At 47.6% G+C, this 24,407-nt stretch overlaps 1 protein-coding gene across 3 annotated transcripts; it reads left to right on the plus strand.

Moving 5' to 3' along the window:
* Positions 1 to 58: 58 nt before the first annotated feature.
* On the plus strand, positions 59 to 15,642 carry KCTD21 (potassium channel tetramerization domain containing 21). 3 transcript variants are annotated; one of them, XM_043580129.1, is made up of 2 exons: positions 59 to 161; positions 12,575 to 15,642. In XM_043580129.1, exon 2 carries the CDS (start codon positions 12,605 to 12,607, stop codon positions 13,385 to 13,387), a length of 783 nt encoding a protein of 260 aa, XP_043436064.1. In that variant the 5' UTR covers positions 59 to 161; positions 12,575 to 12,604; the 3' UTR covers positions 13,388 to 15,642. The 3 variants fall into 3 exon arrangements, with proteins under 3 accessions (XP_043436064.1, XP_043436063.1, XP_043436065.1); XM_043580128.1 differs by having other exon boundaries at positions 89 to 209; XM_043580130.1 differs by lacking the exon at positions 59 to 161 and adding an exon at positions 535 to 835.
* Positions 15,643 to 24,407: the final 8,765 nt, after the last annotated feature.

Genomic DNA, 24,407 nt, shown 5'->3' on the forward strand with positions numbered 1-24,407 from the left:
GCGTGCCGAGCCGCAAAGAGACCAGGAAGAACTACAAATCCCGGAGCGCAGCGCGCGGGTCCCGGGCCGCCACGCCCCTGGGCTGGGCTCTGGCCCTCCTCCCCCCTCGCAAAGCTGCGCTGGCCGCCCGCGGAGGGGAGGCTGCAGAGCGAGGGCAGGAGGTGGGTGCGGCGCGGCGCGAGCGGAGACTCGGGGCGCAGAGACAGCCGGTGAGGGGACGCGGGCCCAGCTGGCACCTGTCCTACTATGAGAGGTCATCTTGCCTATCTTAGCCTCGCCATTCTCATCTGTGCAATGGGGATGGCAACGCCAGAGACTGCGGGGGAGGGGGCGCTTGTTGGGGAGAAGGGGCGGAGCTGGTGGAAAGAGTCTGGCGGGATGGGGAAGGTTGGAAAAGCCCGGATTAAGAGGGTCGAGACTGTGGGCGGAGTCTGGTGGGTGGGGCAAAGAGGGGCGGAGTCTCTAGGTGAGGAGGAGAACTAGAGTGAGGTCGGAGGAGGGGGTGGCCAGGGCTGGGGCGTCAGTACTGAGAAAGCCGATAAGGCAAGCCTAGGTTAGACTGGTTGGGATGGTCCAAAAAGCATTGGGGAAAGAGGGGCGGAGACACAGAGATGGAAAGGATCCTTCCCAGTCCCGGAAAGCCCAGGGTCGGCCGCGCGTTGATACAGTTTGGGTACAGGGATGCCCGAGTGGGCAAATACCCATGAATGCACAGAACAAACATCTTCCTTTCCTTGTGATAGAAATAAAGAGCCCATCCCTTGAACTCAGTGCGTCACTCATGATCTCATTCAACGCTCTTACCCTGTAGAGGCGGCACCGTATCTATTTACAGGTGAGGAACAAGAGGCTTAGAGAAGTGAAGTAACTTGCCCCAAACCATAGGGCTCCTTACTCCAAAGACCCTGCTTTATTTCCTGCACTTCAGGGAGACAGAGGTTTACTCTGGAGTGGATGGCAGGGAAGAAACAAGAGTTTAGATGTCCTGCTGTATGCAGGTTGTGTGACAGGACCAGCTTCAACCTTTCTGAATGCCAACCTCTAAGGCAACCCTCCTATGGATAGTGTGAAGATGAAATGAGACGGATTTCAAAGCCCTCTGTTTATGCATTCTAATGGTTGAGGAGCAGGAAGACCACAGAAAGAGAGTGGTTGAAATGGAGTGCTTGTGTCTGAGGAAAACCACAAGAGGAATCCTGAGAGTAAGCTGAGAGGATGCAGGAAAATTCTGGAAGAAGATGGGGGATGGTGGTGGTTGTTGGGAGTCTGCACCAGGTACTTTGCTGTGCAAATGGAGAAGCTGGGTTGTCAGGTCAGGTGGCTTCCCTCCAGCTCACCTTTCCCTGTGCTGTGCCCTAACTGGGCAGCTCACTGCAGGGCCCCTGTGTGTCACCTGAGTTTAGAAAGCACCTTTTCCCCCTACAGTGTGGGCTGTGGGGGTATTGAGCAGCCTGTGGGCTTCTTAGAGATACGAACTGGGCAAAACAGAGCTGAAAGTACATCTGTTGGGTGTGGGGACGCCAGGAACTGGGAGGTGAAGGGCGGTGCTCCCATATGGTCCCCAGGGCTGTGAGCCAGTCTTTATCTTGGTGGACTGAGTAAGCAGGGGGAAGTCTCATCCAGCTTACTGGGAGACACATTACTCACTCTGAGTATTGTCACCCTTGAAAGTTACCCAGCCATGTTCAATCTATCTTCTACACAGTGGGAATTCCTCCATTTACTTCCAGGTGGTCACCTGGGCTTGGCTTAGATTCCAAACTGAAACTTCAAGAATGTGTTTCAAAATAAAAAGTTTTTAAGATTCAGGAGGTGGTGATGAACCTCCTTATTGGTAGATGTCAGTCTGGGGTGAAGAAAACAGATCTGACTAAGGGGAAGAAATTTCCCCTTCCCCTACTCTGCCTGCTTCTGGCGGGTACGAAGAGGGAAGATCTCAGCCTCAACAGAGTGGCCAGGCACTACCTAAACAAAGTAGGCTTTTGGTAAGAGGTGGAAATAAAATGTTCTGAAGATGTAGAGAAGAAAGAAAGGAATTCCAGCTGAGGGGACTGACAGATGAAAGGGATTTTCTTTTAGAGTGCAGGCAAAAGGGATGACAGCAAATTGCAGAGATCAGAGAGGGCCTGACATGGATAATGATAGTATCCACTTCATCTATGAAATCAACATGTAGAAGGTGCCTAGCACAGTAATAACTGCTCAGCCATTATTCTTGCTGCTGTTGTTACAGTCACCATCTATCCAGAATTGGCCCAGGCCCACACAGCTAAAGTGTCAGAGCCTAATTCAAACACAGGCCTGGGTGATGCCAAAGCCCCTCCGGTTTTTTGCCCACCCACAACATTTCTAAGGCCCAGAATGGGCCCCGCTTTGTGAACATGACAGGAGTTTCTTTCCTGCTGTAGTAGCAGAGACTCTAGGTTCTGGAGGAGGCAAGGGGAACAAGGCCTGAACAGCCATCTTCTCCCAGCCTGGATCCCAACACAGAAACAGGCAGGCCTGGCTCTGTGGTTTCTGTGAGCGGTGGGTCTATGGAGAGAGACCACTCGGGTTTAAATTCTGTCTCCTCTACCAACTGTGGGCTATTTTAGCTTAGCCCTGGTTGGCTCCCTCATCCTCCAAAGCACGGCAACACACGGAGAGGAAAATTACCAGATTATAATGCTTCTTGGTAGTAGTAATAACAGATGTGTTTATTGAACCTGGCTGGTTTGGGGGTCGGGCACTCTGACTGGAATTTTACATCTATAGTCCCATGAGGGAAGCATTCTTTTCTTCCCTCTTTCAAAATAAAAATATTTTTAGAATTTTCAAGGCTACAGATAAGTTTAAAGAGTAGCCTTTCGCCTATATGCACCAATTCACCCTTTGCTGATTTTCCTTTTACACATACCTTTTTGCTAAACTATTTACAAATTACAGATATCTTGACACTTGACCCCTAAATTCTTCAGCATGTAACTCCTAGTTACAGAATTCTCCTACATAACCAAAATACTATTAGCGTACCTAAGAAAATTTGAAAGAAGTAAATATCACTTAATAAACAGTATACTCACATTTCTCCAACTGCCAATCTTATGTAGTTGGGTTTTTGTTTTGTTTTTCTTTTTTGTCAGAAGTAGTCAAGATTCATGCATTATATTTAGTTATATCTCTTTAAGCAACTCATTTACACTACATAGAGCCTCTTCTACCTGTATAAATTTGGTTATTTTATCAATGGTTATTCAGGGTTGTTGGTTTTTTGTTTTTTGTTTTTCCTTTCTGGCAACGTCGTGTTCTTCTTATTGCATCCCATCAGGAAGTGTATAATATCAGGGCCCTACTATCCATGAATGCTAAATTTGATTGTTGGTTAAGGTCGCGACTGCCTGATCTCTCCATTGGTGTAATTTTTCCCTTTGTCATTAGTCTTTGGAGTGATTCCTTGAGAATGTCGAAATTGTGTGTTCCCAGTAACCTTTCACTACATCCATTGATGATCCTTGCCCGAGTTGCAACATTGAAAGTTGCAGAGTGGTAATTTTTTAAGTGTGCCATTCTTTCTCTATTTATTAGCTGGTATTCTTTGTTATAGAATAATTTTTTTTCCGCTGTTTGTGTGTGTCTTTCTCTCCTCTCCCTGTCTTTTTTCTTCTTGGAGTAACAAAGAGTCATGATTTTTTTTTAATTCAATGTGTTATAACCCATTATCATCATTAATCTTTTTGGTATTCAAATTATTTCCAAATTTGGCCTAAGAGAGTCCCTTCAGGCCAGCTCCCGTGTTGTGTTTTAATTGCGATATGATTGACGTTTAACATTGTATTAGTTTTAGGTATACAACATAATGATTTGATATATGTATATATTGCGAAATGATTATCCCCATAAGTTTAGTTACCATTCACCACAACACATAGTTACAAAAATACTTTTTTTCCTTTGATGAGAACTTTTAAGATCTTCTGTGTTGTTTTCACAAGATCTCATTAATCTTTCATTGCTTCTCTGCTGTCTGGCAAGAGATGTTCCAGGCTCACCTTGCACTTCTTCTATCAAAGTCCCGGAACCATCAATTTCTCCAGGAAACCCTGGTTTCTTTTTGTAGGAGATGACATTTAGAAACCAAGATCTGGAGTCAGGTGTACTCATTGCTACTGGGGTGCTACTGGTAGGCTCTTTGAGTGAGCAGAGCTAAGAAATGATGGATGGATGGATGGATGGATGGACGGACGGACGGACAGGCGGACAGGTAGAGAAGTAATTATCAGTAGATTTATTGTTGTTACAACTGGGCGTCACTGTGTAGCAGTCAACTACTGCATGGCAAGTAGTTTCATTATGGAAGCTCAATGGGCAGTAATATAGGAAATTGCACAGAAAGCCCATGCCTAAAGACTCTGAGTGTATGAACTGTTGGCCAAAACCTCTGTGGCTCGGTTCAGTCTCTTGCTCAAGACCCAGATTAGAGAAGACCCCAGGCTGCCTCCAAAGGACTGTTCTCTGAGCCATGTCCAAGCCCAGAACCTTCTACAGGCCATGACTCAGAAGTCAAGAATGCACATGAAGCCCTGGGTCAGGGACTCATTCTCTCTGCGTGGGTGAAATCAAGATTATGTGATTTGTTCTGCCAGGGTCGCAGAGTTGTGGTAAAGATCAATATATATTTATTTTTTAATTGCTAATAAGTCTTTTCAGTACATATTATAAATTTCCTTCTCCTTTTTATTGTTTCAATACCACAGTTTGGAATGTCATTGCTTTATAATCCTATTTAATACATTACTAGTAGTTACTGGTTATCTTAACTAACATTTAAGGTAATTACTCTTTTTCAAATATTCTTTCAAGTTATCACTTATCAATTTTTCCAAAGTAAGATTTTAATCTTTTTTTTTAATCCTTTGAAGAAATACTATTGGGATTTGGATTAGGACAGCATAACAACTGTAGTTAATTTTAGAACAACTTGAAGATATTTCATCTCTTTCAGAAGCATTACAAGTCTCTATTCAAATCCTCTTTATGCTTCCTAATAAAGTATTATGGTTTATATTACTGGAAGGGACACAGGCTTTGGAGAGAGACCTCATTTGGAATTCTAGCTCTGCTGCCTCTAGCTGTGTGATCTTCAGCAGCTGTCATCACTACTCTGTGCATCAGTTTTATAATCCTAAACACCGGGATAACACTCGTACCTACCTCGCAGCATCTGTGTGGTGTTTTAATGAAATAGTCTGTTGGAAAGTGCCTCACATAGCTCAGGGCATGTCCTTGGTTCTCAGGAAGTGTTGATTCTCTACACCCTGGTCTTTATGTAGGTCAGAATCAAATTCAGATGGCAGGTGTAAGAGCACCTTGTAAGAGGTAGGAGGGGAACAAGTGACAGATCTCTCCAAGGGCCTTTGTTCACAATCCACACTTTGCAGTTAGACAGGCCTAGACTTGAATCCTGGCTCTGACACTGTTTGGTGCAAGTTCCCTACCTCTTAAAGCCTGAGGTTCTCATTTGCAATGTGCAGATAATACTTTTCTTGAAAGGGTGTTACGGGGCTTAAATGAGCTCATATGTATAACAGAGCTAGCAGGTATGGTACACAGCAGGTACTCAGCATTAGCTGTGTCCTGCAAGAGGACTGCAGGGACACGTGGGTGCCTGGACCACGTTTTAAAGTAGGACTCTAGAGCAATGTCTTGGCTGCCCTTCCTCACAGGACATCTGCTGTCAAAGAATTCTATTTTCTGCGTCACAGAAAGGTAGAGGTTGCAGCCAGGTAATTTCCAGGCCCCAGACTGGAATTTCCCTTTGCATGGTACCAGGCTGGGCCTCAAGACCCCCTCTCATTTGGGCCACAGACCCATTCCAGAAAGGAGAGAATTCCAGCAGCAACTTCCAAGGCCCCCTGGCCTCCCCAACTTGGGAGGTCTGGGGATCAGCATGGCATAATTTCCTGGTTTGATGGTTTGACACCAGCCCTTTTCTCAAACAGGGAAAGAGGGCTAATCTCTTGCTTGGTTTTTTAGTCGAGAGGCAGGCTTGGAAAGCCTCCTGCTGAAGAAACATAATTCGTTCAGTGGTGATTTCTTTTATCTACTTCCTGGTCCTGTGTGAGTTCTCATTCATCCTTTCTAATCTGGCTCTGAAAAACCTGGCATTTTGTGTTTCGTGGCTTTGTCATTAGACATCATCGGCTGCTGTTGAAATAGAAGGGCTTGGGCTTCTCAGTGGATTTGCCCTGTGTCAGCCATGGAGGCACTGTGGGCTGTCCTCGGGTCCTGTCCCCACTTCCATCGATGGGAGTGGGCAGAGCCCCAGGCCAGCCGCAGACCCACCACCCAAGGACATTTCCATCTGGTCGGGATGGAGAGTAGAGTATGTGCATCTCTCACTCACATTAAGACCCTGTGGTGGGAAAGAGGAATGATCACAAGTGTTGGACCCACACAGAACTGGATTCAGATCCCAGCTCCTCCACTGACTCCTACACTTTCTGAGCCTCAGTTTCCTCATCTGTAAAATGGAGATAATAATAGTCTCTTTCACAGGGTGCTTATGAAGACATCAAATGAAGGAATGCATGTACAGCATTTAGCACAATAGTATCATTTTCTGTACTTTTCTATATGGTTTTATTGCAAATAAAATGCTACCAAGTGTTACATGAAGCTCCTCACATAGAGCAGGAGGTGTGCGCTAGGTAAGTGGTAACCGTCTTGCCAAGCAGGCTGCAGAGCAGTGTTTTTAAAGGCTGCTTCAGAGATTGTCAAACTTGTCTGAAGCTATCACAGCCCTTTATTGCTGTTAAAACTCTGCAGCCTGAGTGGGCTGAGAAGGGGCTCTCTGCTAGTTGGCTGTGTGTCCAGTCTCTCCGAGTCCACTTTCCTGTCATCTGCCAAACGGAGCATGATGCCTACTTTGTAGGATTGCTCCAAGAATTTAAAAGGCTGGTGAGTGTAAAGGCCTTGGATGTAGTAAAACGCCCAGTAAATATTCATCCGTCCCACCCTGCTGCCCACCCCCCTCCCCCATCCCCATGACACTAGCATCCGCCGTGTGCTAGGCAGTGCCTATGCGGGGACATGAGATGTGTCTGTGCTTTAAGGAGATCACAACCTAGGCAGTGGTTTTCAACAACAATTTTTGTCACAGCTCACAGTATGAAGACATACTTTAGATCACCTTCCAGTTCACGCACAAACACACACAACTGAAAAAAAAAAAGTTTCCCAACAATATATGTAGCTGGTCACAACCCATTGTGTTGATTTCATGAGACAATCCCAATCTTGATCCTTTTTCCAGTTTATGAAGTCATAATTTACATACAGTGAAAACTCACCCTCTTGAGGTATACTGTTACATGAATTTTCATAACTTTTATAACTACCACCACATCAAGACATAGAGTGTTCCCATGACTCCAAGGTATTCCCTCTTGCCTGTTTGTAGCCAATTTTTTCCCCAGTCCAGGCCCTAGCAATTACTGGTCTGATTTCTGGCTCTATAGTTTTACCTTTTTTAGAATGTTACATAAATAAGATCACATACCTCTGTAACCTTTTTTTTTTTTTAATGTTTATTTACTTTCGAGAGAGAGAGACAGAGCACAAGCAGGTGAAAGGCAGAGAGGGAGACACAGAATCCAAAGCAGGCTCCAGGCTCTAAGCTGTCAGCACAGAGCCTGACACGGGGCTCAAACTCACAAACATGAGAGAGAATGACCTGAGCCAAAGTCAGACACTTAACCGACTAAGCCACCCAGGCGCCCTACCTATGTAACCTTTTGAGGCTGGCTTCTTTTACTTAACATAATGCTTTTGACATTCTTCTCTTGTGGTATATGTCAGTAGCTAGTCCCTTTGTATTCCTGAGTCATATTCCATTGTATAGTTGTGTGACTGTGTTTACCATTTACATATTAGTTGTTTCCAGGTTTGAGCAATTATGAATAAAGCTGCTATAACTATTCAGGTACAGGTGTTTGCATGGACATATGTCCTCATTTCTCTGGGTACATAATGAGGAGTGGGATTGATGGGTCGTGCGGAAACTGAATGCCAAACTTCCACCATGGTTGTACCATTTTGCATTCTCACCGGCAATGCAGGAGACTCATTGCTCTATGTAGTCAGCAGCGTTCGGTATGATCCGATTTTTTTTTTAAGTTTATGTATTTATCTTGAGAGAGCATGGGGGAGGGGTAGAGAGGGACGGAGGGAGGGAGGGAGAGAATCCCAAGCAGGCTGTGCGCTGTCAGCACAGAGCCCAACGTGAGGCTCAAACTCATGAACCATGAGATCATGCCCTGAACTGAAATCAAGAGTCGGGTGCTTAACCGACTGAGCCACCCAGGTGCCGGGTATGGTCAGATTTTTTTATTGGAGCCATTTTAATAGGAATACAGTGTTATCTAATTGTGGTTTTAAGTTTCATGTCCTTCATGACTATTGCTGTTGAGCTTTTTTTTCAAGTGGTTATTTGTCATCAATATGTCTTTGTGAAGTGTGTGTTCAGATCATCTGCCCATTTTTTCATTGGGTTGTCTGTTTTCTGTTTTGAGAGCTCTTTCTATATTCTTGTTAACAACCTTTTATCAGATCTATGTTTTGCAAATACTTTCTGCCAGTGTGTCTTATTTTCATTTTCTCAACACTGCCTTTTGAAGAGGAGTTTTTCATTTGGTGAAGTCCAGGGTGTCGATTTTTTTATGGTTTGTGCCTTTTGGGTCCCATGCAACAAATCTTTGCCTAACCCAAAGTCACAAAGGTTTTCTCCCAGAAGTTTTAGTTTTCAAAAGATTTTACCTATAGGTCTGTGGTCTGTTTGGAGTTAATTTTTCCTACATGGTACGAGATATGGGTCAAGGTTCTTTTTTTTGGACGTGGATGTCCAGTGATCTGCACCTTGAAGGAGTGCAAATCAGCTCATAACATGATGGAATGGTGGGCACGGCCAGGTAGGCTGTGCAAAGGACCAGGAAGCCCCAAGAGGAGAGCTGTTAACCTAGTGGAGATCTGGGGATGGCCTTACAGACGCAGTGGCTCATAGGTGGGGCCTTCAAGGTTGACAGCAGGGAAGGTGGAGAGGGTGGTATAGGGAGAGCAAAGTCAGGCAGGTGACAGCATGAGGATGTGTGCAGTGCCATCTGGAATGCGGGAGGATAGAGTGGGGGAGGGGCTGGAGGTGAACTTGGAAGAGCAAGGTGGTCTGCCCAGGCAGTAGTGCTCCAGAAGACTGAAATGGAAGGTGGAGAGGAAGAAGGCAGGGAGCCAGATGAGGAGGTAAGGAGAGCAGAGGAGAAGCCAGAGCCCAGGGAGGGCTTTAGGGATGCGTTTGAAGAGTCAGAGTGAGAAAAATTATAGGGATGAGGACTCGGAGCTGCCTCCTGGATCTTAGGCGCAGGCAGTTGAGTGGCTGAGAAGCATTCACTGTGGGTTTGGGGGAAGAGGAATTCTGTGTCGGACCTTCTGATACCCGTGGAACATCAAGGTGGAGAAGTCCAGGACACAGCTGAGGATATACAGGGGACTGGAGCTCAGTGAGGATCGTCTGTTCATCCCCACCTGACCACAAACCCTTCATCACACAAAGCTTTCAGTACCTCCTGCCCCGAAGTGCCAGGTCCTGTCCTCATGTGTCCTTGTGCCATTTACACCACGACCTGTACACCTGTGATGGTGGAAAACGGGGGCTTGGATGGCTGAGCTCTGTGACTTGTGGGCATGGAGAGAATACCACAGAGAGCACCTTAGACTGAGGGAGGGGGCAGGAAATCTGGCTTCTAACCAGTCTCCGCCCCGACTGCCTGTGTGGCTGACAGGCAGTGACGATGCCAGGGAGTCGCACAGCTCCGGGGAAGAGGCAGGAAGGCAGATGCTCTGCTGCTTTTGCAAGCAGAGGAATAGGAGTTTGGGTACCCACCCAAGAGCCCCCAGGTATGCCAGGTGTGCCTTGTGGCTCCCGACTATCTCCCTCCCTCTCCCCCCCACCACCACCCAGTGCTCTGAGCTCTTCAGCACTAACGTACAGAGGAGATATGGGGTCCGCAGCCCACAGAACCAACAGCAAAGACAGCCCGGCCTCTCTGATGCCTGAGGCTGCTCTTTCCATGTTGCTGAGCTACTGGATAGAGCCCGGGCCTTAAGTCAAGGAGATGGGGCACCTGGGTTGCTCAGTCGGTTAAGTGTCTGACTTTGGCTCAGGTCATGATCTCACGGTTTGTGAGTTCCAGCCCCACGAGGCTTTCCACTGTCAGTACAGAGCCGGCTTCAGATCCTCTGTCCGCCCCCCCCCCTCTTCTGCCTCTCCCTCACCCACACTCTTTCTCTAAAACATTTAAAAAAAATTTTTTTAAGGAAATCAAGGCGAGAGACTGAAAACTAACATATGCAAATTACTACCTAGAAAGAAAAGGAAGATTCTGGAAAGAGGAAGGGGATGGCACTGGCTCATGGGTCCATCTCCTGCCTGGGCCCTCTGTAGACAGAACTGACCAGTGTTAGCCCTGAAGCCAGAGCACCTTCCCGCAGCTGCAGGTTCCCACACAGCAGCCATCCCTTCCTCAGCCCTAGCCCCACCCCTTCAGTTGGACCTCCCCGCTGTCCCACAGCCCATCTGCTCCGGGCTTCTGCTGCCAATTTTGTAACTTCACCATGGCTCGTTTCTCTTCAGACACTCCAGATGGTTAATGCCTTTCTACAGTATCAAAGTGCCCCATTAGATGAGGAAGGAGTCATGAAGTGACCCCCTAGACAGTTGGGTGGGGCAGCTGAGCATCTCCCTCCACCAGCATGGACGGCCTCCATTTTCTGGCAGGAGTCTCCATCCCCTGGAGTTAAGGGGGTCTTAGTGCAGCCAGCCTCCTCAGAAGACAGGCATGGTGAGGGTAAGAAGTGCTCTGGCCTGCTCATCATCCTTGCTGGGTGACTTTGGGGAAGTACTCCCTCAGACCTCTGTTTTCCCATGTGGATAGTAAGCATGCCAGAATTCATTCCTGACCTACTCCCTTAGCTCTTGGTCCATCTCCCTTGTCACTGCACCCTCACTGCCTCTTGTCTTGGTCTCCCTGCCAGCCTTTTCTTTTTGAGGGCGGCACTGGGTCCAATTCTTCTTTGTGGCCCTCACACCCAGCATCAGGGAAGGGTTGCTTAATCTGTTCCACAGGTGGGATCTTGGGAAAGTATGTTGGAAGCTGAGGGTACATGCCTTCCTTCCTAGAACCTTAAAGAGAAGTTAGACTCCAAGACTTCAGGTTGAAGGAGACTCACCAGCCTTAGACACTGGAGGCTGCAAGGTAGGGGGAGAAGGGCTTGTTAAGGAGAGAAGTGGGTAGAGAATGGGTAAAGGGTGCTCCGTGCAGAGTCCCACGTTTGCACTGAAACTCAAATTCTTCAGAGGTAGCTGGGGTGTCATCATGATGGGAAAGGGCAGGCCACCAGGAGTCAAGAACATCTTCATTGCAAGGCTAATTGTTACAGGAGGATGAGAGTCCAACAAGGGGTGTCAGAGTCCAGAGGGCTGAGTGGCCCATTGTAAGCCTGGGACAGAGATGGAAATGGCACTAATCATAGCTATTCATTGTAAAATCCTTGAGATAGACTAATAATAAGAAGGCATCATTGGTACAGCAGAAGGGAGTGCTGGGCTGGGAGACCTAAATCTCAGAGCATTGGCTAGGTACTTAGAAGGTACCAGTGTTTGACTAGTAAGCATTTATGTATTTTTCTCTCTCACATAAAGGAACCTGGGTTTGAAACTTGGCATGGCCCTTCACCTCTCTGAGCATGGGGAATGAATCCTGACCATGTTCCTCATCCGCACGATTGGGATGGATGGTGATATTGTCTAAGTCAAAAGATGTATCACCAGTATCTAAACAAATGTGTGTAAGGGCAGGTAACAGAGCATTTAGTCCAAGCACATTTTCTTTCCTTCCTTAGAGCAGTGGTTCTGTGTCTTAACTGAACATTTAGAATCACCAAGGGTGCTTTTAAAAAATACCAATGCTAGGGTATTAAAGACCAATTACAATAATCTCTGGAGGGCAGGACCCAGGCTTTGTTTTTTCATTTTTTCTTTTTTCTTTTTTTAACTCCCTAGTGAACCTAATATGCTTAAATAATGTGGCAATTATCTCATCAGGTACTAATTCATTTCAACCTCTAGGACTATAGGCTTGATCTACAATAAGGAGTTGAGAACTGTACATACATTGATGTTATGGTCTGAATGCTTGTGTCCCCCAGGTCCCTATATTGAAATCCTAATCTCCAGTGTGATGGACGTAGCACCTTTAGGAGGTGATTAGGCTGTGAGAATAGAGCCCCCATGAACAGGATTAGTGCCTTTATAAAAGAGACTCTAAAAAGAGCTCTCTTGCCCCTTCTGTTACATGAGGACCCAGTGAAAAGACGGCCCTTGCCAGACACCAAATCTGCCTACACCTTGATCTTGGACTTTCCAGCCTCTAGAACTGTGAGAGATAAATGCTTAAGCCACCTGGTCTATGGTATTCTTTTATACCAGCCTCAACAGACTAAGACACCAGATATGGTTGGGTAATTTCTCACTTCTCTCCCTCTCTAGGACTACTTTCCAGCACCCCAGCCTCCTGCCATGTCTGACCCCATCACACTGAACGTTGGGGGGAAGCTCTATACGACTTCACTGGCAACCTTGACGAGCTTCCCCGACTCCATGCTGGGTGCCATGTTCAGTGGAAAGATGCCCACCAAGAGGGACAGCCAGGGCAACTGCTTCATTGACCGTGATGGCAAAGTGTTCCGCTACATCCTCAACTTCCTGCGGACCTCCCACTTGGACTTGCCTGAGGACTTCCAGGAGATGGGCCTGCTCCGAAGGGAGGCCGACTTCTACCAGGTGCAGCCCCTGATTGAGGCACTGCAGGAGAAGGAGGTGGAGCTCTCCAAGGCTGAGAAGAATGCCATGCTCAATATCACCCTGAACCAGCGTGTGCAGACAGTCCACTTCACCGTGCGGGAGGCACCTCAGATCTATAGCCTCTCTTCCTCCAGTATGGAGGTCTTCAATGCCAACATCTTCAGTACCTCTTGCCTCTTCCTCAAGCTCCTTGGCTCCAAGCTCTTCTATTGCTCCAACGGTAATCTCTCCTCCATCACGAGCCACTTACAGGATCCCAACCACCTGACTCTGGACTGGGTGGCCAATGTGGAGGGCCTGCCAGAGGAGGAGTACACCAAGCAGAACCTCAAGAGGCTCTGGGTGGTGCCAGCCAACAAGCAAATCAACAGCTTCCAGGTCTTCGTGGAGGAGGTGCTGAAAATTGCTCTGAGTGATGGCTTCTGCATCGATTCTTCTCACCCACACGCTGTGGATTTTATGAACAATAAGATTATTCGATTAATACGGTACAGGTAAAAGGACCCCAGGAACACTGAAGGAGGGGGCTTCCAAGAAGCTGCATGTCAGCCAAGGTCCTGGAGAGTGTCTCACCAGTGGTGTGAGGCAGGGCGCTTTACTAATCTGTATTAACCGCATAGCAGGACTTGATTCCCCCCACAATGCAGTCTACCTATAGGAATCCGTGTGTCCTCTCAATGGAGCTACCTTTTTCCTTGCCACTTTGAGCTACAGATGGGCAGTTTGTCATAAGTGAAGTGCCTGCCAGTGTGTCCTAAAGCATGCCATAGGAGGGCTTTCTGGCTACAAAGGAATGGCGAATTTTCCACAGGCTCCAGCTCTCTCTGTACCACTAGGCAGTGCCTCACTTAGCCATCTATGAAAGGAGCCCCTGGTGGAGGGAAAGGGGTGAAAACAAGAGGCTTCCTTCAGTTTCCCAGGACCTAAAGTAACCAGAGATCCCCACCCTACCTGCTCCTCTGTCCCTAGGATGCAGCCGGGACCTTGGACTTGTTTGCCCAGGGACAACCATGTTTGGCTGGCGTGGAAATGCAGTATGATTTCAGAGCTGCGTTTTGGGCCCCCACTGTGGTGGGGAGAGATTTGAGCTGTGGCATGGCCTAGAGGAGTGAGCATCCAGGCAGGGTTCAGAAGATGGGGATATCCCTCTGGACTGGGCCAAATGTAGACATGTGGGGATTTTTCACTTCACAGGTGAGCTGCTGTCCCTGCGAAGATTTTAAAGTACCTGGAGCCAGTGCAACAGAAGGCGTTTCATAACGTGGACTGTTACATGACTTCTGTAATCCTTTCCCCAAGAATTTGAAGTATCATTGAAAGAGGTCATTTTAAATAATATTATGGACTCTCAGGGTTGGAAAATAATTTAGTGGTCGCTTAGCCCTTCCTGGCCCCCAGCACACCCCAGCCCATTTGGGGCTAAGCACCTCTCCCCAGCACCTTCAAGTGATCACATCCCTCCTTGCATACTTCCAGCAACGGGAAGCTCATCAACCCCAAGGCAGCCCCTGCCGTGGTTAGCCAGTGCTGTTAGAAAGCCCTTCCTTACATTGAACCAAAATCTGTTCTTCCACACCCATTTTCTAGTCTTGGATCTAGACCTTCTTTCTCACTCAGAGGTATGTTTGTTTACTCTTTCACAATAGTCACCTTAAAAGGCCAGACCCTTATTCTGAAAATATTATTACTCAAATTAGGATTCCCCCTGGGATTTGTCCAGAACCAAGGTTAACCCTCTTCCCATCTCTTGTAAGTCAGCCCCATTTTGTGATCACTTCACTTTGTTTTGTGACACCCATTTCATCTGCCTCCCCACTGTCTGTGGCTCCACATAGCTTTTGACCACCTCCTGTTGGAGGATAAAGATTTGTTGCCCCAAGAAAGTGTTGCCAGAGGAAGGAGGCCAGGATATGGCAGGGCGGATTGCACCAAGGAGCCCTGGAGTTACCATAACACTCCTCTCAGAGTAAGCGTCCAGGCACTGTGACATTGCTCGGAAAGAAGTGGCCTTCTGCTGTGGTACAGTTTCTGGTCGTAACCAACCCGTGGACCTCCCTGGGATAAGGTCCAGAGCAAGACACCCCAAGCCACCACTTTCCAAGGGGTGATGAATAGTGCAGACCTCAAAACTGCACATTATGATTCATCCCTGAAGTTTGGCCTTGGGAATCTTCCCCATTGGGTAGGGGCTCTTAGACAAAACCAGGGAAGCCTAGTGACACAGGCACCCACAGGAGATGGGCTGAGGAAGGGACTTCCTATAATTACACCCTGGGAACAAGGAGCTTGTATGCTGGGCCGTGGGCAAGGCTGCATCCGTTAGGTAATAAAGGCCTTTTCCCCCTACAGTGGGACCCAGGAGTCTCTGACAGCTGTCCCAGGTCACCAGACCAATAGTACTCGGGAAGGTCACTCAGGAGAACCCAGGTTAGAACAGACACAACAGAAGCTGTGACCACAGTAAAACAGTTTATCACCACTGCCCTTTTCCTTCTCCATAAAAAGTATCTTTCTCCATCTTCTTGGTGCTTCTTAATTCAAACAGCTTGACGTTAGAGAAAGTAAAGGACTTGTGAAGCCACTAATGTGCTGTGTGACTGCGCAAGTCGCCCACCTCACTGAGCCACCTCCATTTCTTCATCTGTGAAATGGGCATAACAGTAATACATAACCCTACCTACCTCACAGGGCTGTTGTGAGGATCAAATGAAATAATGTACGTGAGAATACAGTATAAATGATCATCAGTGTTACTATTTTGCATCTGCTTATTTATAAGGGGTGAAAAATACCCTGGCCTTGGAGTCAGGCTGACCTGAATTTGAATTCTGGCTCCATCGCTTGTTATGGAACCTTGGACCAGTCACAGGGCCACTGATTTGTTTCCTCGTGGGATAACAACCTCACCTCCCGGTGTTCTGTGACTTAAATGAGCTGGTGGCCGTGAAAATTCCTAGCTAGGCCTGGCACATAGGAACTCAGTAGATACTTGCTCTTTCAGGAAGTCATATTGGTGGACTGCCGTGCAGGGAGCACCTCGAGAGGACAACTTAGCAAGCCCACCTGGAGCATTTGGTGTGTGGGCCCCGAGGATGGAAACAGCCACAAATAAATTCAAGGCTTAGAAAAGGCTTAGAGGACCACAAAATATGCTGTGGGAACTTGAAAACAAGTTCCGGTCTCACAAACGGCTTAAGGGACGAACAAGCCAGGCCTCTAAGGGTAAGTTGGGTTGTGACAGCTAAGCAGGGTACCATGGGTGCAGGAAACAGCACGAGCAGAGAGCAGGGAGCCAGGTGGAAAGGGTGAGCCCTCACACGTGACTCCAGCACAAGGGGAGTGACAGGTGGTGCGTTCAGCACATTCGCTGTGCATGCCTCTCAGGTGCGGGCAGCCATTGCTTAGCAAAACTAAGAAAGCACATGGAGTGGTAGAGGCAGCACCATGCCAGAGGACGAGTGAGTCAGTGCGAGTGTGCACAGGGAGGCAAGGATGTGCATCTTGTGAGCCCTTCGCTGCCCGATGGTGATCCGTGATCTCAACCAGGCAGTTTAGTCTTTTGCGCAGCCAAGAGCTTTGTCTCAACTGAAGGGCAATGCCAGGCACGCGTGAACTTGTCAGCTTTCCATTCCTATCCTTGGTGTGATCCCAAGCAAGAAGAGGGGCAGTCAGAAAGGGAGCTGGGGGGAATCCTAAGGCATTTTGGTGTTACCACGTCCTGAGGCCAGCCACCAAATAGGGCCCCTGCATGCTTGAAGGCCATCTCAAGCACTGCTTCCTGTGACCTTCCTATGACCTCACACCCTCAAAACCATCTAAAGCCCTTTACCCTTTTATGAAGGGCAAACCTTGTGACTCTCTGTTCTGCCTTGAGGCTGGAGCTCCCTGTACAGAGGTGGCCATGGTTCCCCTCCCTCCCCCATATGTGCCCAACACAGCCTCAGGCCAGGATTGCGGTCACTCTGCTTTGTAAACAGATGTGTGGCCTAAAACATAGCACTTTTGTAACTGCCCCTTTGTTCACCCCAAGTGTCCAGCTTTCTTTTACAAATCACTCTTAAAACATGCTACTGTGATTGGAGGCTTGATCAAGGTCAGCCTTAGATTTCTCAGCTCATGTATCTAGACAGCCAGCCCATCCCTTTCCTGTGGTCTCTTCACTGACCACCTGAGTCTGTACGTGGGGGGAGGGGGGACAGGGATGGCCTTGGGCTGATGGGGGTGGTTGGCAGGGAAATGAGGCCCCATGATCCTCTTGCAGAGCAAAACAACGTGATAACCAGCCCATCAAAGGGAGGGGCCGGGCTTTTTTCCAGGTCCTGTGGGGTCCTGGCTCTGGCAGCTCCATGAGCCCAGTGACCTCAGTCTCCTTTAGAACCTTCAGGACAGCGTGGCACCAAGCAGAAAACCATGGAGATAGTCTGATGCCGTGTTCACCCCAGTCTGGGGCATAGGGACCAAGGGGGAGAAAAGGCCTATGTAAGCCAGAGGTTCACTGAGCAACCCACAGCACCCAGAACCCCACTCGACACAAAAGATAACAAAACAAGCTCTGTGGCGCCACTGTCTGGCTTTGATTTCTGGGCCGGAAGTGCATGGCCAGCCAGACGTGTCTGACCCTCACTTAGCCTGGTCTTATTTCCCGCCAACTTCCCTGGCCCTCCAACCCCAATATACAAGGCATCTCAAAGCTTTTGTCAACATTTCTCATTTCGCTGGCAGCCCTAGAGTGTTCTAGTCCATTCTCATGCCAAGTCTCTCCCCTAAGCCTAGGTTCCCTCTTACTGAGGTTTTGGGTAAAGGCCCAGTTGAGTCACACTGGAAATCCTCTAGAGATCCTGCCAGCTAAAGACAAAGGTTAATGGGTTGTGACATGACCCCAATTATAAATGACCTCACTTATAAATCGGATACTGGATTTGCTTCATAAACACCCTTTTGTGTTTATGAACCTTGTAGGTTTATGAACCTTATAGGTTCCCAAGCTCCTTCACATCCATACTGTCCTTTCATAGAACTCTAGAATGTGTATGCCATGCGTCTCCTCACCTGTGCCTGAGTTGTGCTTTATTGCTCTGTCTTCATAGCAAACATCTGCCCATCCTTCAACACTCTGCATAAGCCTTGCCTCCTTGGCTCCCCAAGCAGGGTTAGTCCCACCCCCTCTTTGTACCACCCTATATCTGGTGAGGACTTTTACCATCATATTGCAGCTATTCACAGTCAGCAGTTGTGTTGCTAAATACGTAACAACCAGCTCTCAGAGAAAAGCCCTGATTTGTAGCATTGGCCAGTTTCAATGGTGCAAACACTCTCATTGTAGTGGATATCAAGTTACTGAAGTGGTATCACTGATCATCAGGAAAAAGAGGCACACAATGGGCTCTGGAGAGCCAGAGTGAGCCTGCTCCGACACAAGAACTGAGTGCCTATGAGGGCAGAAGCTCTGTCTTGCTCTTTGTATCACCAGCGCCCAGCACACATAAGGTGCTCAGGACCTCTGCTATCATGATGTCCTCTCTTGCTCAAACTCCTTCTTGCTCCAAACTCTTGCTCAAACTTTTTCTATAGTATAAGAAAAAGCCCAAAGTTCATAACCTTTTACAGACAGACTTCAACCTACATTAAAGAGCATAGATTCTGGAGTGAGACTGCCTGAAATCAAATCCTGGCTTTGCCACATAATGGATATGTAACCTCAGGCAGGCAAGTTACTTAACCTCTCCATTTCCTTGTCTGTAAAGTAGAGGTAATAATACCCACCTCATAGAGTTGTTGCAAGAGTTTGATGAGGAATACATCCATAGCTTTTTGAGCCGTGCCTGGAGTATAGTAAGTGCCATACTTACATTACCTATTACCATTACCATTATTATTATCATCCTCATCATCACTTTCTGTCTTCATCTTTTACCATGATCTTTCTTGCCCACTTTCTCAGTGTCCTCTACATAATCCACATGGATTTCCATCTGCTGACCTTTGCCCAAGCCACTCACACTGCTTGGAGTGTCCCACCCTCTCCTCTCCAGTGACCCAAACCCTCCTGTCCACACAGACACCATTCTCACCCTCCACCGCCCTCCCACTGAGCCCCTCCTCCTCTGGTTTTCCAGTGTCCTTCTGGTTGGCATCTCCATGGACCTGAGAATTGGATCATCACATGTTCTGTTTATTCATTTATTCTGTGAAGTACCTGCCACATTCTAACCCCAGAGCTGGACTCTGGGAAATCAAAGCTGAACCCAAACATTTCTCCACTGGAACATGTAAACAGATTCCAGTATTGTGGGCAGTGCTCAGGTGGAAGTCTACTCCAGGCAGACCACATAAGTGGGATCTCAAATGGGATGTCCAGGCTTAGCAACAACTCCTCAAGGTACACATCACTTTACAGTTTACAAAGCACTTTGCTTCCTTTTTCTCATTTAATCCCCACAACAGCAGCTCTGAGAGAAGGAGCATAGGAGGGGCTTTTTTCAGAGATAAGGAAACTGAAGTTCAGAGAGAGAAAATACTTTCCTGTGGCCACACTGCAGGTAAGTACATGCCTGGCACATATTAGGCCCTTGGCTATTGAACTAAATGTCATTTAATTTACATTAAGTGGCCAAGTTGAGGAGAGAACCCGGTCTGAATCCTCCTTCAGGATTATTTCTACTCAACTGTGAGGCCAAGAACAGAACTGGGTTTCCAAGTGCCAGGACTCTGGTCCAGGCCTTTCCACCAGCGTTCTAGGTGACCTTGGGCAAATCCCTTCCCTGTCCTGGCCTGAAAGCGTCCTTGGCAAAATGTATCAAGGTGAAGTTCAGCTCTACCAGCTAGCAGGCTCTTCTAGCCAGTGCTGGATAGAAAAATGTTCTATGGAACTATGTGAGCAGAGACCAGAAGTCCCTTGATGAGGCTTCAGGGACTGGCCCTGCATGTCTTCTCCTAGACTTTAGTCCTGTTAGCGGATACTCGGTGATGGAGCAGTCCTGGGATTTTTGCATTTCCAGTGGGAAATGATGGACTCTAGCAAGTGTTGCTGGGGCTAAAACCACCAAGCAAAGTGGAGTCACTTGGATGGCATGTCACACCACTGGCACTCCCCTGAGTGAAGTCAGAAAGCTTTTGTGAGGGTGAGGCTCATTCCCCTTCCTCCTTAGAAGAGGAGGCATGTTAGACAAGATGAGCACCCATCATCATTCCTGAGCAGAGAGAAGGGCTGCTGAGAGGACTATTAGAACATGACATCCATTGTCTATTTTTTGGCATAGAATCTAAGAGTGTTGTGCTAGAAGGAAACATAACTGACCATGAAAGGCAAAGAGGAAAGAGAACTGGCCTTCAGTCAAGCAGACCAGTCTAAACCTTGGCTCTGCTGTGTGACATTGGCAAGCATCTGAGCTCTCTGTCTCAATGACTTCATCTACCAAGTGGGGATAAAAATACCTGCATTACCTACCTGATGGAGCGATTATAAGGACTAAGTGGGAAAATGTGTGGAATGTGCCTGATTACCTCTTCTTTGCTTCCTCTCTGTATTGCTTGCTCTCCACACTGGACAGAACTCTCCTAATGCAAGGACTACCTCTTACACTTCTGTAGCCTCGGCCTTGAGCACACTGCCTCCAAGGGGAGATTCTTGGTTCGTGTTTGTTGAATGAATAAGTGAACTTCATTGCCTTACCCATGTCACTGCAGATCTGTATGCTGTTCCTTCCCCTGGGCTATTTGGATGCTCACTTCCCTCTGAGTTCTGCCCCTGGCACTTTCCAATGGGGAAAATGGACTGGGCCACAAAGCTGGTCAGTGTGACAAGCCTGGGTCAGCTTCCTGTGGGCTGGACCTGCCCCTCCCCACCTCCCTCCCCAGTGCCCAGCATAGGCCCTCATTTGATGCCAAGAAGTCCGACTGACAACAATAAGGGCTAACACTTATGAGCCAGCAACATTCTAAGTACTTTATTGTTATGAATATTTTTAATCCTCACCAGAGCCATGTGAGGTAGGAACAATTTACTGTCTCTGTTTTATAGGTGAGTATTATGGGATCAATTGTCTCCTCCAAAATTCATATGTTGAAGTTGTAACCCCCAACACCTAACAATGTAACTGTATTAGAGAGTCTTTAAAGAGTCTATCCAGCACTGGCTAGAAGAGCCTGCTAGCTGGTAGAGCTGAACTTCACCTTGATGCATTTTGCCAAGGACACTTTCAGGCCAGGACAGGGAAGGGATTTGCCCAAGGTCACCTAGAACGCTGGTGGAAAGGCCTGGACCAGAGTCCTGGCACTTGGAAACCCAGTTCTGTTCTTGGCCTCACAGTTGAGTAGAAATAATCCTGAAGGAGGATTCAGACTGGGTTCTCCCCTCAACCTGGCCACTTAATGTTAATTAAATGACATTTAGTTCAATAGCCAAGGGCCTAAAGAGTAAATTAAGTTAAATGAGGTCATTAGGTTGGACCCTAATCCAATATGACTGGTGTCTTTATAAGAAGCAGAAATTTGGGAGTGCCTCAGTGGCCCAGTTGGTTAAGTGCCCAACTCTTGATTTCGGCTCAGGTCATAATCTCATGGTCATGATATCGAGCCCCTGTGTTAGGCTCTGCACTGGGCATGGAGCCTGCTTAAGCTTCTCTCTCCCTCTTCTCTGCCCCTCTCAAATAAATGAATAAATAAATAAAATAAGAAATTTGGACACAGACAGGAAGGAAAACCTAGTGACGACACAAGGAGAAGCCACCCGCAAGCCAAGGGGGGGTTAGCCTCAGAAGAAGACAACTCTTGCCAACACCTTGATTTTGGACTTCTAACCTCCAGAACTGAGGAAATATATTTCTTTTGTTTTAGCCACCCGGTCTGTGGTTGTTTTTCAGGGCCGCCCTGGCTGACTAGTGCAGTGAGGGAGCTGAGGCACAGAGAAGTAAAACAGCCAGGAAGAGGCCAAAGGGAGATTTGTAGGCAGTTGGCCCCACCACCCACACTCTGAACCACCACCTCCACCACGGCTCTGGCCCAGAGCAGTGCCACTTCCCGAGGCTGCTGCTGCTTCTCAGCCCCACAGGCAGCTGTCCAGCCCGGGTGGGCTCCCGGCAGCCCTTCTGTCTGGGATTCCTCCAGCTAAGTGTGGTCAGTAACACTGGGATGGGCTCGGGGCAGAGAAGAAAAGATGGACCACAATGGTGGGGTTGAGAACAGAAAACACACACACACACACACACACACACACACACACATCCTTGTTCCCAGGGTTCTTATCTTCCAGAGCACGGTTCTTCTGCCTCTTCACACGGCCTTGGAATCACACCATAATGCAAACACAGTCTGATGCTCAACTCTGGCACATATCCTGTCATTAAAAACCCAGGGCCAGGTAACAACTACCACCGGCCAGGCACCATTGGGAGTGTTACCTGTACGATCTCATTTAATCTTAACAACAATCTGAGAGGTCACTAGCATATCACCCATTTACAAGTGAAGACAGTGAGACCCACATTGATTAAATGGCCTAAGGGAATGAAGCCAGAAAATGGCAGAGCTAAGATTTGAGACCAAGTCTGTCTGATGCAAAGGCCCAGAGCCACCACGTCACATGACTCCAGGGGCCCTATTCACACAGAAGAATAGAATACAGCGTGACTACTGCACCTTGGAGTTGTGCAGTCCCCAGCCCCGCAAGCCTCCCCTGTCCCCAGCCTCCTCATGTTTCTAATCTAAGGATGGAGATGCCATTTCCTAAGGCCTGGGGGCCCAGACCTGAGCCTGTTCTCCTGGCTGACATTACCCATTGGGGAAGACAGGCAGAGAAACAAATGATTTCCATCCAGTGAGATTCCTGCTCTATTAGAAAGGCAAAGACGACGGGCTGAAGGGGGAACTGAGAGAACCAAGGACCACACTGGAGAGGAAACAGAGGATGATTCACCAAGGGAGACATCCTTGTGATGGGTATTAGAGGGTGACTAGAAGCTTCTTAGGCAGACAAGGAAGGGTATTTAGCCAAAAAGGACATCATGTGCAAATAATAATAATAGCTAATATTGATTAAGCATTCATTAGGTACCAGGCACAATGCTGGGCATTGTACTTACATTATCCCATTCAGTTCTCACAACAACCTAGGCAATAGGTACTTTAACCAGTTTTACAGATAACAAAACTGAGGCTCAGAGAGGGTGACTAACCTACTCAAAGTCACACAGCTGAGAATGGGTAGAACCAGGATTGCTACCCTGATCTGCTGTTTCAAAAGCCTGTGCTCTCACCACTGTCATGTTACCATATTTATACAAAAGACTGGAGTTGAAAGTTAATAAAAGAATTTTAATGTTTACTTAACAATTTCTCTGATTTTTCCAAGTATTATTAATGGTGATCAGCTCTTTCTCCAGCCTTTTCTGACTAGAGGGGGTGGGGAGAGCTTCACATCCAGGGATATAGTAGACTCATATTTGGCAGTGAGATGGGGCAGGATGGGGCAGTGAGCTAGAGCAGAGCTTGTTTACATTTGGAAGATTCTAGGGCCTTGTGAAATTTTCAATATTTTTTGCTTTGCCTTAAAGAAAATCCAAACAAACTAGAAAACATTTCCTCTCTACAGGCCCCACCATTTTAAAAAAAGGGAGGAAGATCCATTTAGTGAATTCTATCCAAGTTGATCTGGTGCCCTGCTGGCCAGAGGCCCCAGCTTGAGTTTTGAGTGTTTTGTTCTGCTGTTTTTGAGGACTGGGTCAGCAAAATACAACCCAGGATTGTTTGTCTATTTTTCTCTGTTTCCTCATGACTCCCAGACAAGACTTGCCAAAACTCACTCTCCCACCAGCACTCTCAAAGAGGTCCTCTTTGGGGTGAGATGTAAGACAGAATTAAGAAAGGCTCAAGCATGCAGGAAGAAGGCTTTTCCAAACTTTCCATGCACAGACAAGGTGGTTGTGTATTAGAGAGAGCGGGGCTGGGAGTCAGGAGTCCTGGGGTCTGGCCTTTTTCTCTCACTTGTTTTGTGATGCAGACAAGTCCCTCAGCCTCTTTGGACTTGTTTCCTTGTATGTGAAATGAGTCAGCTACTCATTCAACAAACACAAACAAAGGACCTTCCACATATAGGCACCATGCTGACAGCTGGGGATACCAAGGTGTGATTTGGGGGTCACTGTTTCAGGAGAGCTTCCAGTGCAGGGCCGGGAGCAAATAGTAAGGGGAACAAAGAGGAAAGAGGGGCGGCCTCCCTCCCTGACTGGAGACACAGGTGAGGTTAGAGAAACAATATCTGGGCTGGACTTTAAAGGGCAGGTAGAGTTTGCTAGAGCCAGAAATTGGGGAAAGGCATTCCAGCAGAGCCCAGGCTCAGTGACCAGAAAGAGCAAGGCCACTTCTGAAACAGAGGCACTAGATGGGGAGGCGGTTGGGGGATAGGAATGGTTGAGGGTCTAGGCACACTACCTGACTTCAAGTCCTGGCTCTACCACTTGCTGGCTATGTGACCTTCAGCAAAGTGTTTCACCTCTCTGAGCCTAATTTCCTAATCAGACAA

The sequence above is a fragment of the Prionailurus bengalensis genome, chromosome D1 (genome assembly GCF_016509475.1).
Source record: "Prionailurus bengalensis isolate Pbe53 chromosome D1, Fcat_Pben_1.1_paternal_pri, whole genome shotgun sequence".
Classification (NCBI taxonomy): Eukaryota; Metazoa; Chordata; class Mammalia; order Carnivora; family Felidae; genus Prionailurus; species Prionailurus bengalensis.

Bases quoted from the DNA above. Each gene is read 5' to 3' on its own strand.
- KCTD21 (XM_043580129.1), top strand. From the start codon at position 12,605: ATGTCTGACCCCATCACACTGAACGTTGGGGGGAAGCTCTATACGACT.